At 40.8% G+C, this 18,829-nt stretch overlaps 1 protein-coding gene across 3 annotated transcripts in view; it reads right to left on the bottom strand.

The window, feature by feature from the left end:
• LOC129765170 (protein ECT2) overlaps positions 1 to 18,829 on the bottom strand; it is a 149,566-nt gene that overhangs the window by 56,565 nt on the left and 74,172 nt on the right. For all 3 annotated transcript variants that reach the window (XM_055765093.1, XM_055765095.1, XM_055765094.1), the window contains exon 2: positions 601 to 826. In XM_055765093.1, coding sequence (XP_055621068.1) covers positions 601 to 826 — 226 coding nt within the window. The remainder of the gene's footprint in view (positions 1 to 600; positions 827 to 18,829) is intronic.

Consider the following 18,829-nt stretch of genomic DNA (forward strand, 5'->3'; position numbering starts at 1 on the left):
GACAACTCTGTTATTGCGTGACTTCATGTAATGGAGGTGAAATTCAGTGTCTAAATGTAATATAGTTCCAGGCCGATTTGGACCCCTTTCAGGAGTGGTTTAGGCAGTGAGGCGCGCGTGTGTGTATGTGGACATGAGCCGAGTTTAACTGGATGGTCATTCCTGAACTGCACACTTTATAGTCGACTAATAGCAAGGGAATGTGATTTTGACGACAACTGTATTTCGATTCGCCGGTGGGGATTTTAGGAGTGTCATTATTGAAGTGGGGGTGGTTGAAAGTTTCCATAAGCTCGTGGAAACGAACATTTCATGTTGCATAATGGGCGCTGGACACGTAAAGAGGCTTTTTGCTGAATGCCGATTGTTCCACTCCCGCAATGTGGAGGATGATGTTGAGTGCTTTTTAACATGGGATTGTTCTAGCTCGGAATAGAATTTGGAACTATGAATGATGTTACGGTGAACGTGTCTGAATGGGAATTTAGCGTTAAACGCTTCAAGTGGACACAACTCTATAAAAAGTAAATTGTTTCGAACACGGGATAAAGGGATAATTTTGATTTTTAACAAAAAGAAAATAAGCAATGCGCATCTTACCTGTGTTTGGAGCGATAGATCGTATCATAAACTGGACCTTCAAAATCGTTCAGTATGAAGTAGGTGACATAACTAGTGTCCGACACGTACTCGGCACCCGTTTCCGACGTCACGATTGGCACCTTGAAGGACTGGGCGGCGGCTTGGGTGGCTTTGTCCTGGACAACCGCGCCCACCAGACAAATCCGCACACGTTCCGGCGCGGGCGGAGGCGATATCGACATTGCTGGAAAGGAAACGGGAAACGATTTGGGATTAATTATGAATGTCGTTAACGATGCAGTGCTCCCGTGGCCGAGTGGTTAGCGTCAAACCTAACATGCCGGGGGTTCGGGTTCGATTCCCGTTCTGGTCGGGGAAATTTTTCTTCAAAGAAATTTCCTCTGACTTGCACTGTGGTCACGCGTATTCTAGAGCTTGCCACTCAGAATGCATTCAAGGCGTGTTATTTGGCATAGAAATCTCAACTAAGTACTAATGAAAATGACGCAAGTAATACTACGTTGAGACGGCGGAGTTCCTCTAGGAACGTTAGTGCCATATAAGAAGAAGAAGAAGTTAACGATGCAGGACATGCAGAAAGTGCTGCAATTAAGACATAATATTCGAACGCGAACTGCAACTAAAGTGGCTAATGAGACGCCTTAATTATTCATAACACTGCGGGTTCCGGTCAGCTTGTGATCACTTTGTCGCTTGGAAAATCAACAATTATCCTGAAATGTATGTGATCCACCCACACCCGGAATCGAACAGTGAACCAATTATAGAACAATCTAATTTGAGCGGTAAATTGTTGGACTTTCCCAATAAAAGGGCACCATAAATCCAGAACTCATCTCCGTCTTGGCAAGTCTAAAATGTCATGATAAATGATTTATGATACCGCGCGTATAATGCCGCGGCCGCGTAGAAACTTCACAGAGTAATTTTTGAACAGATCGTTCCGAATAGGAAAACTTTTACCCGGAGGAGGAAAGTAGCTACTGGCTGTATATGATGGTGAAACGCGTGAGAGCGGGTAGAGGAACGCTGCATTTCGCACATTCATTAATTATCATTATCGCCCAATGATATTACATCATCTCCCATCTCAAAGGTCCCGCGCAAAGAACGCGCAGTAGTTTATCAAACTAATGGAACATGTTCAAGAGTCAACAGAGTATAAAGTTGTGGGAAAGAGAAGTGTTAGTAAATTAGTAATATCAACCAAAGAGATAAAAATCATGGTTGCATCTAATCTTGCAAATGAAGAAATCATGCCTTTCGGTGTCGACCATTTTTTGACATTTTGACTAACACAATAATTTTTGAAAGTGTGTATGTATTGATGGATATAATTCAATCGGAATGAAGCTCTTAAAAATATGGTTGCATGAAAAAACTAGCAGAGAACGATTTCTAGAACGCCTTAGATAAAGTTAGAAAAAAGCAGAATATGCTGGGAAAATCATCTAGAAATTCTAATAAATTACAGAAGGAATATATATTTTTCTTACATTTCTTGTTTAAGCCATGTTGCCCGACTTTTTGAAAAACAAAATTGGAGGATATTTTATAAAATGAAATTCTTATAAACTAACATAATGTGCAATTATTGAACATTAACAATTTGCATTCAATGTATATTGTCGATATTCGTAATTGAAATAACATAAGTTATAATTTCAGTTTACTTCAGATTGTCTAGGATGTAGTAAAAGGACTTTTTTTATTTATTAGCCTCATATTCAAAACAATGTATCTGAAATTGTATAAATAGTGATAAATGTTCACATTCTATTGACTCCTGTTAATATTTTCAATGTGACACATATCAAAATGATAGTTTTTTAAAAAACTCTATTGTTACTCTATTCCTGCACGGATCGGTCACATTTTTGAAATGCTGAGAATTTCGATAAAGTTTGTTCTATTCGTATTTTATGACACGCTGCATTAGGCAGATGCGTTTATCCAGGCCATATCGGACCCTCATGAGAACATGATGTGAAACAGCCAACAGAAAAAGATTTTTTTTACGTAGCACTACGTCTTTCAGTAAGGATGCCAAATAAAAAAAACAAATCACATTTTTATGAAATAATATTAACGTTAATAACTAATTTTGCATTTGTTCTGCAACCGTCAATAAGAAGCAACTAAAAATACCACTGCATCATCGATCGATAGTGTGTTGTGTAGTGTTGTGAATGAAATCATGATGCGATTTGCAAGCGAAAGAGAGAAAGAGAGAAAAAGAGAAAGAGAGAAAGAGAGAAAGAGAGAAAGAGAGAAAGGGAGAGAGAAAGAGAGAAAGAGAGAAAGAGAGAAAGAAAGAGAAAGAAAGAGAGAGAATGAGAGAGAGAAGAGAGTACGAAAAGAATGAGAGAGAAGAGAACACGAAAATAATAAGAGAGGAGAGCACGAAAAGAATGAGAGAGGAGAGCACGAAAAGAAAAAGAGAGAGAGGAGAGCACGAAGAGTGAGAGAGAGAGAAGAGAGCACGAAAAAAGAGAGAGAAAGAGAGAGAAGAGAGCACGAAAAAAGAAAGAGAAAGAGAAGCTAACACGAAAAGAGAGAGAAAAAGAAAGAGAAAGAGAAGCTAGCACGAAAAGAGAGAGAAAAAGAGAGAAAAGAGCACGAAAAAAGAAAGAGAGAGAGTGAAGAGAGCACGAAAAAAGAAAGAGAGAGAAGAGAGCACGAAAAAAGACAGAGAGAGAAGAGAGCACGAAAAAAGAGAGAGAAGAGAGCACGAAAAGAGAGAAAGAGAGAGAGAGAGAGAGAGAATAGAGCACGGAAAGAGAGAGAGAGAGAGAGAGAGAGAGAAGAGAGCACGAAAAGGAAGAGAGAAAGAAGAGAGCACGAAAAGGAAGAGAGAGAGAAGAGAGCACGAAAAGGAAGAGAGAAAGAAGAGAGCACGAAAAGGAAGAGAGAGAGAAGAGAGCACGAAAAAAGAGAGAGAGAGGAGAGCACAAAAAAAAGAGGAGAGAGACCAATAAAAGAGAGAGAAGAGAGTACAAAAAAAAAGAGAAAGAAAGAGAGAGATTGAGAGAGAGAGAGAGAGCAGACAGCTAGAAAAAGAGAAAGAGCACAATGAAATGAGAGCACAACGAAATGAGAGGGAGTGAGCAGAGATCAAGAGAGAGAGAACAGAAATAGAGAAAACAGAGAGGACGGAGAGAAGAGAGCGGAAGAGTAGAGGGAGCAGAAAAAGCAGAAAGAAAAAAATCGAACAGAGAAAACAAAGAGAACAGAAAAAAAACTGAGAAAGAGAGAGCGGAAGAATAGAAAGAACAGGAACAGTAATAGAGACAGGGAGAAAAATATTGCAATGGCAGACAGAAAGTGAGTAGAGAAAGAGAAAAAAGGGAGAGAGAGAGAGAGAGGGCACAAAAAAAGAGAAACAAAGAAAAAATAAAGAACAAAGAGAGCAAAGGAAACAGAAGAATTAAAGAACAAAGAGAGAAGAGAGCGGAAAGAACAGAGCGAACAGAGAGAATAGAAAGAACAGTTGGGCCAACACAAAAAGAGGAGAGAAAAAACACAGAGAGAGCGAAACGAACAAAGAGTGATGAAACAAAAAGTCACAGAAGGTTGTGTCCGAGACACGACCGCATAGTTGACGTAGGATTACGTTAGGCTATCTGTCGCATGCTGATTTTGGATGTTTGAAAAAATATATTGTTAAACTCTTTGATAATCATCTGATGGCCCTGAAAAGGGCCGTTTGGTTTGGTTGTTGGGTATTTTTTGTTCATTTCATCAGTGTTACAATCGAGCTTTCGGTATCAGTGATAGAAAGTTGTTTCAGCTCCGATGCACGTTTACGAGATTGGCGCTCATATTGCGTGAACATATATTCCGCCATATTTACTCGCGTAAAACTTTATGATGCAAAAAAAACAACAATTCACTTCTGTTGTTTTTTTGGCAGCGGTAGCTTTTTCGGAGCCGCTGCTGCTTATTTCTGTTTTTATTTTGGTGGTTTTCGTTGACACCATCACGTCGAGCTAAACGACGAATAGCGAGTTTGATACACTGGATATTGTCATGTAGAACCTTGCGATACGCTTCGATCCTCCTTTGCCTTCCTTGTCGCATGAAGTCATGTTGGTTGATGTTGATCTGATGTGACCACACTTTATAGACTAAAACCATATATGTTTACCGATCTGAGCGTCGAACAAAATGAGAACGGATGGACCGATGCGGGACACAGCTCGATTGTTGATGTTAGGCCTCGATGTTTACCGCCGCTGCTGCTGCTACTGCCACTTAAGTTCGATATGAGACACAGCTCAATTGTTGGCCGCTCAGATTCGATGCTCGTCTTGAAGTTCACTGCTGCACTTTCACGATTCCAAGAAGCGTGTGCTCGCACTTCTGATGGAGAGAGCGTGCCCGAAATGCTCCGCTCGCGATGCTTGCTGCTGCCACTAGTACAGTAGTAGAAGTTTGCCGCTGCTTATACTGCCATAGAAGCTTGATGTGAGGCACAGCTAGCCTATTGACCACACAGCTTCGATGCTCGTCTATATATTAGCCGCGTCCACTGCTGCTGCTCTCCACTGTTGTCCGTTCCACGTCCGTTGTAAAAATGAATAAAATCCACGAACATCCTTTTATATCATTTGGTATGTGTGAAGTAGGCGCCTCCTACTCGATTGTCATGCAGCTTGCCGGTGAACGAACGAATCGGGCGCGAAAAAGAAATGACGTCAATTTCGATCAATCAGGCCTGAGTATCTTCTGTTTGGATAGTGGTTGAGATTTTTTTAATTGTTCGATTGTTAGTTACATGATATATATTATTTTATTGAATGTGAAAAATTATTATGGAGTGCCGACAATGTATGATGCAAACATCTCATCAACCCATCATGAAATGAATGAGCAATAAGCGTTTGAAATTGGACGGGTCGCTCATTTATTTTCTAACCGGGAAGCAGTTGACATACTACGCTGCGCTTTTATGTACATGAAAAACCACTTTTAACATGCGGGGAAAAAATCTTATATGAAAATTGCCAGATGTCAATGTTGCCAAGCGTAGTTATTGATGGTTAACCCTTCCGTTACGAGCGTCGTCTATAGACACGACATCCACGCGACGAGCTGTGTGTACGAGCGTCGTCTTTAGACGACATGAAATTCATACTGCTCTTCGATCACACCAGCGCGATGTGCATATTTTTCGGCGCAGTGCTCCGTACAGGGGTAGCACTTCGGCGGAGCACACTGCCGTAATGAAAGGGTTAAACCGACGCCGAACCGAATAGCGATGAACGCACCCATATCACGAACTTCGACATTTGATTTCCTATTATGGTGCTACTCGCCCGTGTAGTTCGCGCAAAATATTATTTTAGAAAATTCCTTGAGGCATTTGTCTGAAACGTGCTGTGTATGACCGGAGCCGTTTCGCTATATATATGCATACATATGTCATTCGCCTCCCTTACCGCATCCAGTCAGGTTGGTTGATGGAAAGTATGTTTCTGACGTGATAAGTTTCCTGTTAGTTGCATATGATCAAAGAAAATGTAAAAGTAAACAGTATTTTTGATCGTAGTTTTATATCATTTTTATGATAAGTGGAAAACAATAAATTAAACTCTTTCGTTTCATAGCAATATCGAAAGTCCTGAAAAGGACTGGAATGGTTAAATGGGTTGTACGGAATCTGCTGCGTGCTAATGTGAGGTTTCAGTCGGATGTAGCAGTTGTTAACTTTTTGGCAGCGGTAGTTTTTTCGGAGTCGCTGCTGCTTTCCTTGGCTTTGGCATCTTCGGCTTCTGTGCGTCGGTTTGCAAGGGTTTCGTTGACACCATCACGGTGAGCTAAACAACGGATAGCGGGTTTGATACACTGGATGTTGTCATGTGGAACCTTGCGATACACTCTTCCTTAACCGGGTCCTTTGTCTCCTTTAACTCCATAACCGCATCCAATTGTATTGGTAGGCAGCCCCTCGCGCCTTGTGGTGAATCTTGGACATACAAATGTTCCGGTGTTTCCTCCACATCTCCACACTCCGGACAAAGAGGCGATCTTGCATGTCCAAACCGGTGCAGATACTGCCTGAAGCAGCCATGCCCAGACAGAAACTGTGTTAGGTGAAAATTCACCTCTCCATGTTTCCTGTTTACCCAGCCCATTAGTGTCGGTATGAGCCTGTGCGTCCATCTGCCGTTTTGAGCCGCACTCCACTCTTGCTGCCACCTAGCCATCGACTCTGCCCTCATTAGCTTCCGGATTCCTCTGGTTCCCCTCCTCATATAGCACTCGCTGTCTTCCGCCAAGATGATGTTGATAGGGACTAGCCTAGCTATGACGCAGACCGCTTCTGTTGATATGGTTCTGTACGCACTCGCGACTCGCATCGCCATGAGCCGGTACGTACTATTCAGCCTTCTCGTGTTCCGCTGAGTTTCTAACGCCGCGATCCAGGCTGGACCCCCGTATCGTAATGTCGATGAGGAGACACTAGCCAAAAGGTGCCTCTTGCTGCTGCTTGGGCCAAAGTTGTTGGGCATGATTCGTGTCAGTGCATTGATTGTCTTCGTTGCTTTTTTACAAGCGTAGTCGACGTGACTGTTGAAGTTCAGTCGATCATCGATCTGCACCCCCAGGTATTTCAAATCTCGCTTCGAAGTTATCAAGTGCTCTCCGATGGTGATTTCTGCACGTTGCACCGCCCTGCGGTTGCTGACAATCAACATTTCCGTCTTGTGGTGGGCTATCTGCAGTTTCACACTTTGCATCCACCTTCCGATCATGTCTATCGATTCGGTCGCGAGCATTTCGACCCGTTCCAAGGATTCTCCGGTCACGAGAATAACAATGTCATCCGCGAAGCCAATGATCTCCACACCTCTGGGCAGATTCAGTTTTAGTACGCCATCGTACATGCTGTTCCAGAGCGATGGACCCAGGATAGAGCCCTGCGGAACTCCAGCCGTAGTTTTAATCTGCGCCTGGCCCGTGTTTGTCTCGTACACCAGCACACGGTTCTCGAAGTAGCTTCTCAGTATTCTACACAGGTATTCAGGGACTCTCATCGTGTGGAGCGCAGTCGCGATGGCTTCCCAGCTGGCACTATTGAACGCGTTCTTAACGTCGATCGTTATCACTGCGCAGTATCGATTTCCTCTGAGCTTCTGTTTGGATGCTCTGTTTGCTCTTTCGACCACTATGCGAATGGCATCTACCGTGGATCTCCCTTTCCGAAATCCGAATTGACTATCGGACAGTCCACGAACTCCCTCCGTGCATTCCGTCAGCCTATTGAGGATGATTCTCTCCAAAAGTTTCCCCAGAGTGTCCAACAGGCATATGGGTCTATACGATGCTGGATCACCCGGCGTCTTTCCTGGTTTGGGCAGTAGTACTAGCTTTTGTACCTTCCATCGATCCGGAAAGTAGCATTCGTCTAGACACTTCTACATTGCTGTCCTGAACATATCAGGGAATGATAGGACTGCCGCTTTTAAAGCTACGTTGGGGATTCCATCTGGGCCAGGCGCTTTCTTCGTTTTGAGGCGTTTCATAGCTGCAACTAGCTCGTCGTTCGTCACCTCTCTGCGTTCGATGTTATCCTCATCCTCTCCATATGGCATGGGTGCCCAGGTCGTTGGGTCGTGCTGCGGAAATAACCCTTCCACGATAGTTTTTAATTTTTCGGGACACATTTCGGAAGGTGTCGTTGGGCCCCTGAGCTTCGCCATCACCACTCGGTAAGCATTGCCCCATGGATTGACGTCCACGTCCCGACATAACTCCCTGAAGCAATTAGATTTGCTCCGCTTAATCGCCCGTTTAAGAGTGGATCTAGCCTCTCTAAATTCCACTCTCCGCTCTTCTCTGGTGTCTATGCATGACCGTTGGAAGCGTCTTCTGGCGTTGAGGCAGTTGGCCCGAAGCACGCCAAGTGTCTCACTCCACCAGTAGGCTGGAGGTCGCTTATACCTGGGTTCCCTTTTTCTTGGAATTGTTATGTCGCATGCTTTGGCTAGCGTTTCCGTCAGTTCATCTGCGTTCATGTTCAAGACGCCACTCTCCACGCGTAGTGCTTCGATGAAAAGATCCTTGTCAAAGATTTTTGTCTTCCACCTGCGTGGGCATGTCCTAGTTATCCGTACTGCCACGGAGTGTCGTTGGCCAATGGTATAACGAATGGCTTGATGATCACTGTGTGTGTATCCTTCGCATACCCTCCATCTCATTTTTGTCATTAACGACGGACTGCAGAAAGTCAAGTCAATGATGGACTCTCGGCCATCTCGACGGAAGGTACTAGTGGTACCCTCGTTGCACAGGGTAACATCCAGCTTGGCCAGAGCTTCTAGTAAGCAAGTCCCTCTCGCGTTGGTGCATCTGCTTCCCCAATCTACTGCCCAGGCATTGAAATCCCCTCCTATAACGACTGGTTTTCGTTCGGCGAGCTCCTCGGTGAGGACATCCAGCATATAGTGGAACTGGTCCATCGTCCATCTGGGAGGTGCGTAGCAACTGCAGATGAAAATTCCGTTGATCTTTGTGATCACGAAACCCTCGCGAGTCCTCGAGACTACCTCCTGAATGGGATATCGGCCCATGACCTGGATGGCGGCCAATCCCACTTTATCCGTCACCCAATTACCGTTACCGGGGGGAATGCGATACGGCTCCGCGATAATTGCGACATCACATTTTGTTTCTGTCGTTGACTGCCACAACAGTTGCTGTGCGGTGTCACAATGGTTGAGATTTATTTGGATTATCTCCATCACTGTTCGCTTGCCCTCGCCTGTTTGTACACAGGGCAATTAAAGCCTCCCGTCGTATGGTCATTACTGTCCTCGCAGAGCATACACCTTGGCTTTCCCTTGCAGTCGCTGGCAAAGTGTCCCTCTATTCCACATTTCCTGCACAGTTTGGATCTATCTGGCCCCAAGCAGCCTTTCGCCAGATGGCCGAAGTTTAAACACTTGAAACATCGCTCCAATTGCTTTGGGACAGGCGGAACAATTCTAAAACGACCCACAGCCCAGCAGACGCTTATACTCTCTAGCTTCAGCAACTTGTTCGCTGCGTCCGTTGGGAGACGAATCGTTGCGGTCTGCGTCCCGCGATACGCATTTCTTAATCGGATTTTCATCGGAACTTTGCCCACGATGTTTTCCTCCTCCAACTTCTGACGCAGGTCCATCTCGGTAGTGAACAGACTGAGGTTCCTGCATTCAATCGATGACTCGGAGGATAAGGCCCTTACGTTCGCTCCGTCACCGAGTGCCCTTTCGACAAGATCCTTAAATGCAGAGCTCCTGATTTCTGGGTCTCTCTTCAGCTCGAACAGCATTTCGCCATTCTGGGTGCGCCTAGACTTCACCACGCTCTCTTCCAGTTTCTTGAGGCCAGGGTCCTCTCGCATTTTTTTGAAGAGGTCAGCATATGATACGTCGCCCTTGGCTTCGACGATGAGTGCATCGCCTTTGCCTCTCGCCCGCCGAGGATTAGGCTTCTTGTCATTTGGCCCCTGTTTCTTTTCATCCTCTTTCTTCTTTTTTTTCACCGTTTTCTCTTTTCTCTCCCTCTCTTTTTGCTCGTTCACTAATTTTTTCTTGTTTCTTCTCGTGACCGTGCTCCAGTCGTTTCTTTTGCTATCGGTGCCGCTCTGGTCGTCGCTGTCACTCAGCTCTTCGCTGTCGCCCTGGGCGGCACTATCGCCTTGATCGTCGTTGTCGTGGTCGTCCTTGTGTTTTTTGAGCATTTCTTCTTCTGCTGGTGAATCTTTTTTTCTTTTTTCCTAACGGTTTCGAGGAATCTTTGGCGTCACCTGTCCAGCTGCAGCTTTTTGCAACGCTTCTGCGAGTGTTTTCTCGGCAGTTTTCGTCCTTTCGACGAGTCCATCGTGCTCCTTCATAGCTCGTCCCAAGAGAGATCTTATACCCGACACCCTGGTCTTGATCTCTTTATGCACGTTGGGTTTGTCCTGCACGAATGTGTCTAGTTCTTTGACCCTTATCATGATCGTGTTCAGTATGCATTCTCCAGTCAACCCTCCTTCCTGGGTTAAACTACCGCTGGACTTTGGCAGGAACAGGGGATTGATCCCTCGACTTTGCTGGGTCTCGGGTATTCCTCCATTACTGCCACTAGGACCTGGTGGTACCACTTGTTTCAGTATTGGCGATCGCAGCAGCTTTTTACTACCAGCGAACGCGTTGGCTTGGTCTCCTGTATCCATCATACTGTTTCTTCGTTCTTCGTTTGTTTTGTTAGTTGTCTCCATTTTGGTTGGGTCCCAACTCCGGGCCGCTATCTCCGCTCGTTGTACATAGTCGCCTTTTTGTGATCCCATGGTTATCTATGCAAGCAGTGAGGCCATGCAGGGGTTGACACGGTCCTTCATGGGGACCGTGTTCAGAGCCGGATCAGCGCAAGTCAGGAATGTGACATCTGATGCCTAGTACCTAGTACCTAGTGCCTAGACGAGCATCGAACGTACCCGAAGACTAGCCAAGTTGTTACCGGGACGGGGGCAATCGCACTATTACCCCACCCGCCGTTTCAAGAAGGTATCACCCTTCCTTACTCAGGGAGCACGACTGTCAGCCTTTAGTGTCGCATGTTGTCCGTTTCCATGTCATATCCGTTTCCATGTCATACCAGTGTGTCGTAATCAGGATCTTACTGGCGTCGATCCTGATGTGCTCGGCACTCCTCTCGCTGCTCCTGTACACGGTATTTCCCCCGTGCATTCTCAATAGGCTTTACCGCGCCCTAACTCGCGTTGTCACCCGATTAGTCGCCTTCTACGACAGGGACGGGGACCTCGACCCGAAGTGCTATTCTAGGCCGGCAGCTCCACGGCATATATGTATATATATATATATATATATATATATATATATATATATATATATATATATATATATATATATATATATATATATATATATATATATATATATATATATATATATACATATATGTATATATATATATATATATATATATATATATATATACATATATGTATATATATATATATACATATATGTATATATATATATATACATATATGTATATATATATATATATATATATACATATATGTATATATATATATATATATATATACATATATGTATATATATATATATATATATATATATATATACATATATGTATATATATATATACATATATGTATATATATATATATATATATATATATATATATACATATATGTATATATATATATATATATATATATATATATATACATATATGTATATATATATATATACATATATGTATATATATATATATATATATATATATATACATATATGTATATATATATATATATATATATAAATTCATGGATCATGGATGGATCACAGGCACTATACGTGGTTCCTCATTAACTGTTTAATCAGCTTCAACTAGATCTGATAGCATTGTTTTCGAGTCCGAGTCCAAACGCCGACAGTAAATGTTCGCGTGATAAGCGATTATTGCCATGGAACGTTAATTCACTCCGTGGAAGCGCATACGTCAAAGTGTATTATATTGCAAAGTGAACTCTGCAGTCAAATGGCACACGACGAAATGATTTCATTGTGACCGCGGAGCTATTACACAAGCGGCCTGCTTGAAACACATATTAAGTGATGAACAGAGCAATCTCAACAGTCACCAAGCGGTGGGCCATCTGATAGTAAACTTAAATTACGGGGTGTTTAAGTAATGAATTTCAGGTTTCACAGACAATCATTTCTAAAATATGTAAAATTAGCCACATAAATTTACCTTTGGATCAAATTAATGTTATCGCAATCTATGACACATCAGAAATGTTGGACCTGAGAAAATGCAACAATATTTCCAAACAACTGGTTTTCTATCCAATCAAAATGATTGAGGTTGGAACAGCCAAGTAAAATTTTATATAGTTTTTAAACGAGGTCAAATAAGTTGTTACCGTCAGACGCAGTGAAATTGAAACATAGTACAGTTTCAGCAATTTTGTGAAAACCTTGCCAAACATTGCATCATCAATCAAAAACGAAACCATCATTCCGAACACCGAATGAATCCAAACGAAATTGGTTCACAGCGTTGCATTAATTTTTCAAATGAACAACCCTTGGGTCACTATTTCTCTATTTCCAGAGGCTTTTCCTAACCGTATAAATTAATCAACGGACACCTTCGCATAGCTAAACTGCTCGACCTCCCAATTTTCAACACCTGATATCGCAGTTTTGTTAGCAAGCGCCCCCTCAATAACTGACACTAATGCTACAGCATTAGATCTACTAGCTGCACTCCATCATACCATAACTGACAAAACATTTCCTGAAACAAAAACATTCCACCATCACCAGCCAATCGTTTGCGCCAGAAAAAGCATAAAATATCGTTCAGCTGAGGAAAAAACAAAAACATTAGCCGCCATCGCCACTCACACGCGCCTCGCATCGTTGCGCTCCACTCTCCCCACTGAGAGAACTGGGCGTTGAATTGTTTCGTCTCATAAATCATAACTTAATAGCCCAATTAATTAAAACCAACCAGCACGATTGATAAACATACAACACCCCAAATGCTTCAGCCAGCCTTCACGGAATAATAGAGGCGCACTCATATATTTCAGTGTGCAACTTCTGCTCACTAACCACACAATCAGCATCCGTGATTAATTTAAGTGTATGTGTGTGTGTGTTTCGGGGACCGGATGACCCGGAGGTGAAGAAAAATAGCCAATAAGCAGAGAAAACTCAAAAAGTTAGAAAAATTAATCGCGCAGATCCGCCATGACACTGATTACATTACAATTTATGCTATGATACTGGCTGAAATTACGATTTACTGCAATAATTTGTTCCATAATAAGCGAGAATGTTGTAAGAACCAAAAAAGGTGTGATAAAACTATTTTGGAAAATGAACAGGTTGGCGATTATGATCCAATACCAGTAATATCAAAATAAATATCGTCATTCTTCAATCCACTTTTCGTCCTTTATTTCCATCATATCCTTCTCCAACTTTTAATTTTTTCTTATATATTACTCAAACAACCTCGACAGCCTCACTATCAATTGGCTGAAATGATGCATCTACCACTCGTTCATTTGCCACGGAATTTAATTGAATTCCGATCAAATAATTACGCTGTATTAACCGTTTGTTCAATATTCGTTATTGCATTATAATATTTATTCACTTACGGAATGATACGCCGTACACCTCGCACATTCTTAAACTAACGAAAAACTGATTTGAAAATTTTCAAATTAACAATCCGTCCTAACATATTTTATTGACTGCTCGCTGAATTGAGAAATCATACATCTTTCATACTTTTGCCCATTGCAAACTTAAGGGCGGAGCCTAAGTTGCCATATTGTTTTCCTTCCCAGTGTCCGCATACCAAGCACTGCATTTGCGTTGCAAGTGATCGATTTACGCGCGACTAATCTGCAGTAATGTATAAAATGGTACCTCGCCGCTACATTGGTTGCTGGTTGTAAAGCCCGGGAAGGAAATTTTTCGTTAGTTCAAACTATTTACGTACTGAGGAATTGTAACGTACAACATATTTCAGAGAATTTCCGATTCGATTGGTATGAATATCATTCAAATTCGTGACATGTTAGTGAAAAATGTAAACATATAACTAATTAGGTACTATTTAAAGAACATAAATGGGTCAGATTGTTACCAATATCCTTGTCAAACTGAATAATATTGACAGATGTAAACACATCATAGCTAAAAATACTTTTATGAGATAAACAATACAAATATAAGGTGGACCATTGCAATGCGCTACAATTTTGACGTAAAATTGACGTCTTCCGGGAACATATTAGAACATTTCGGGAACGCGTTCGATTGGCACAAGCAATTTGTACTCTCCCACTTGTTCATTAATTACGAATACGGGACTGTTCAATGAAATAAGCGTATGTTTTAGATTAATTTTAAGGGCATCTCTAATATCACATGTTTCTGAAGGCCGAGTGATTAGTTTAAATTGTTGTTTCAGAGAATTCATTCGCCTCTAGTTTAAGTTTTCCAAACTTCTTTAGTTTTCTTCTCAATCTTCTAGAATTCAAAACATCATCATCATCACTGACGATACAAACAAGATGCAGTGATTCTTATACTCAATCGAAAGAATTTCGCTTACATTGTTGCCGACCACTAGGTATTTAGTTCCCGTAGAGAAGCGAAAACTGCATCGCAAGCTCCACCCCTTACAGTGATTGATTGGCCAGTCAGAAATGCATAAAAGTCGCAGCGAGAAGTATTCCGTATATTTTGAATCGTGAAGCAGTTTACACCACAAACCAAAGAAATCCGATACAAAATAGCAGCAGCAGCGGCATTAGTGTTGTAATTTCCTGTCTCAATGGATTGGACTTCTTGGCGAGAATGGGTCGTCCGATTTGAGCTGTCTTTGCCTCCGCTCAAGGATAGGTTGAATAGGACGATAAGGCGCACCGTTTTGAACAGAACAATACCATTTATTCGTACTCGCATCTTGCATATAATTGCAAAGCGGATTCCCCCAGGCATCTTTGTTTTGAAATCCATCTTAGAGAAACACATTTCGGTGGGAACAAAAATACCCCCGACTTACATGTACTGACAAAGCGGATTCCCCCAGGCACATTGGTTTTGAAGTCTGTGTTGGGGAGACCAATCAAAATTTGGCAGTTAGGTTGTTTAGATAACGCTTGACATTTTAGAGTTAATCAATTGTTTTTCTCATGGAAAATAAAATTTTATTAATTGAGATAGACGCGTAGCAATATTTCCTATCAATTGATACATCTTTCCGATCTATTAAGAAATGTTCGAGTTATGAGCATTCGGAATCCTTCATTTTTTCCTGCATGTTCTGTGTTTAGGTTTTCATTTCAAGCCCCTATACTCCGATTAGACGAAGTCCCACGTCAATAAAATCGTGGGGCATGTCGGATTCCCATCGTCCACAGTTAGTGGTTTCCTCACATGCTCAGTGACAAACAGAACATGGAGAAATTTGACTAGAAAATTTAACGTACAAGCATTGACAAGTCGAGAAAAGTTCAAGCACCCCAGAAGTATTTTTTTATTTTTGTCACATATATTTGATCAGTACACACATCAAGCGTCAGTGTACCTTTGCCCTAGGTTAGATGACTGGAAGAATACATTTAACGAATTATCAAAAGAATTACCCTATAAATAGCGGTCTAATTATGTATCAGGGGTACGACAGGAAAACGGGTATGTGGTTGATTTGAACAGTGAACTGCTGAAATTTATATTTATATTGATAAATTGTAGAGATTGTGATGATCCCTCCTACATGAATTTTTAAACTTTGGTGAATTATTTAATTGATTTATTCACAGTTAAAATATTGAATTGCAAAAATACCTCCTTTTCCGCCTAATTCTAGTTCTCTTATACAGTCAACTCTCCCTAACTCGATGTTCTGTATCTCGATATTTTCCCTAACTCGATGGATTTCATGGCACCTTCGATTTTACAAGCATTCTTCTCTCCATAACATGATACCTCCCTAACTCGATGCCTCTCTTACTCGATGTGTTTTGATTCATTTTTCCATGGATTTTCACCTCCCTAACTCGATTGATTTTCGCGTACATGTTTTTGTGCGTTATTACCTCAGATTTCAATTGCCCTTGAAAGTGAAGAGGGAGTGTTCGTGTCATCAAACAATTTCTTTTCAAGAATGGAAAACCACGAGAAACCTTTCAAGCGAACAATCAAAACGCTAACCATTGCGCAAGGTTTGAGCATCATCGAGCAGGTCGAAAAATATGGACGGAAGGGATCTGAAGCTGCAAATAATTTCAGTATTGCACAAAGTGCGGTATCAACACTACTCAAACTAAAGTAAAAATGGAATCGGAATGGAAAATTGTATCTAGACCAAAAGCATATAAGGTTGGTCAATGAATTTTTGTCTTGTCAAGCTAGACAAAATAAATTACCCCTCTTCTATTCTTCGGGATATGGCTTGAGAATTTGTCCAGAAACTGGGAATTCCTAACTTTAAAGCACAACCAACATGGACGGGAGTGATATTCCGCTGGCATAATTAATGTGTCGTGAGCGATGTCGACGGTACAAATACCGTTCGATTGCTCAATGTCTTTTAATAATTAGTGCAAAAAGGACCAAAACGTGATTTGCTGTGATCTGATGCCAGATACCGATATACTAGAAAGTGTTGAAAAACCTGAGAAAAACGCTGAAGATAGTAGTTCTATTGAGATGTTAATTCGAACGTTAAATCAAACCTGAAGAATATGTCCAGAATATTGAAATCAACTGAAAATGTTCCTGTGAAACTATTCGAACATTTCTTTGTGATTGAACAGTTCCTGCGTGATCGTTACAATTCAGTTTGAGTAACATACTTAATCATTGTGCTCCCTTGGCCGAGTGGTTAGCGTCACAACTAACATGCCGGGTGTTCGGGTTCGATTCCCGTTCTGGTCGGGGGAATTTTTAGTCAAAGAAATTTCCTCCGACTTGCACTGTGATCACGCGTATTCTAGAGCTTGCCACTCAGAATGCATTCAAGGCGTGTTACTTGGCATAGAAATCTCAACTAAGTACTAATAAAAATGACGCAAGTAATACTACGTTGAGACGGCGAAGTTCCTCTAGGAACGTTAGTGCCATTGAAGAAGAAGAAGAAGAAGAACATACTTAATCAATATTTTCTTTGTTAACCTAGTGCCTCGTGCAAGTCGGACTCGATTATATACAAATTCGATTATATACAAACTCGATTATATACAAACTCGATTATATATGATTCGATTATGTAAAATTTAGGACTCAATTGTATACAGTTTGAAAAAAAAAGTTTTTTTTTAATAATTCAAATATGAATAATTTCAACAACAAAAATTAACCTTTCAGCATTAAGGTGAAATTTAAATGGCTTTTATAAGTACAGTGGATTAAAAATCGCGATTTTTGAAGATTTTGATTGAATCTTCATCAGGAATTGTTTATATCGATATTGCAGCGAAATTAAGAGAGATAGAAGTTGGGCGTCAACGAACAAATTGTAGAGAGGCTAGAGAGCTTTAATTTAATTGATAGAAACAATCAAGTTTAGTATGAATTTTAAGGATAAAATTAATAATTACAAATAAAAATAACTTTTAAATTTTCCACTTCAAAAATGTTATTTTAATCCACTAATTTAGATGTTCCACTACTATATCCTGTACTAATTTTTCTCATCTTTCAAATGAAAGCAAAAAAATCGGATTACGTAGCATACTTTTCAATGTAGAGTCAGTTTGAGCCAACAGGATTTGAAACAAAGAAAAAGTTCTATAAGTCTGTCATCGTTGAAATTCTAACATATGCGTAGAAGGATTTTTTTTCGTGAAATATAACCGTCTATCACCTCCTGAAAGATTCTGGAAAAAATATTTTTTTTATATGAGAAAGGTGTTTTTTCACTTTAAGGGAATGAATCAAAAATTCAAATTAATACCATAATTGGGACACTTACCCTAATATATGACAAAATAAAAAATATATGACAAAATAAAAAAAATTAGGAAAAAATGTTCTGTATCTCGATACCTCCCTACCTCGATGGTCCCTTTGGATATCGAGTTAGGGAGAGTTGACTGTATTTTGAAAACATGAGTTTAAATATATCGAAATGCTACTGTGTTGTTAATTGTTACTTTCATTATTTTTTTTTGTCTTAATTGATTACCAAATTACTATCGTAAAAAAAATTTCCACTACAGGTCGTACTCGATTATCCGGAGTATTGATTTTTTTTCCACTCCGGATAATCGAGTCAAAACTATTTTTTCCCTTTATTTGTTTTTTTTTGCATGTATTATTCGTTTCTTGAAAATAAAAGAGGAATTTCATTTTTGATTCATCCCCTTAAAGTCAGAAAACACCTCTCTTACATGAAAAAAAATAATTTATCCAGATTCTCTCAGGACATCAAATATGATCATCTATGATGATAGACGATCATATTTGATGAAAAACATCCTCTTACGCATATGTTCGAATTTCAACAATGACAGAGTTACAGAATTTTTTTTTTGTTTCGGACTCTGTTGCTTCAAACTGGCTCTACATTAAAAAGTACGCTACGGAAGACGATTCTGATACTTTCATTTGAAAGATGAGAAAATTTAGTACAGGATATAGTAGTGGAACAACTAAATTTGTGAAT

Source organism: Toxorhynchites rutilus, chromosome 2 (assembly GCF_029784135.1).
Source record: "Toxorhynchites rutilus septentrionalis strain SRP chromosome 2, ASM2978413v1, whole genome shotgun sequence".
Classification (NCBI taxonomy): Eukaryota; Metazoa; Arthropoda; class Insecta; order Diptera; family Culicidae; genus Toxorhynchites; species Toxorhynchites rutilus.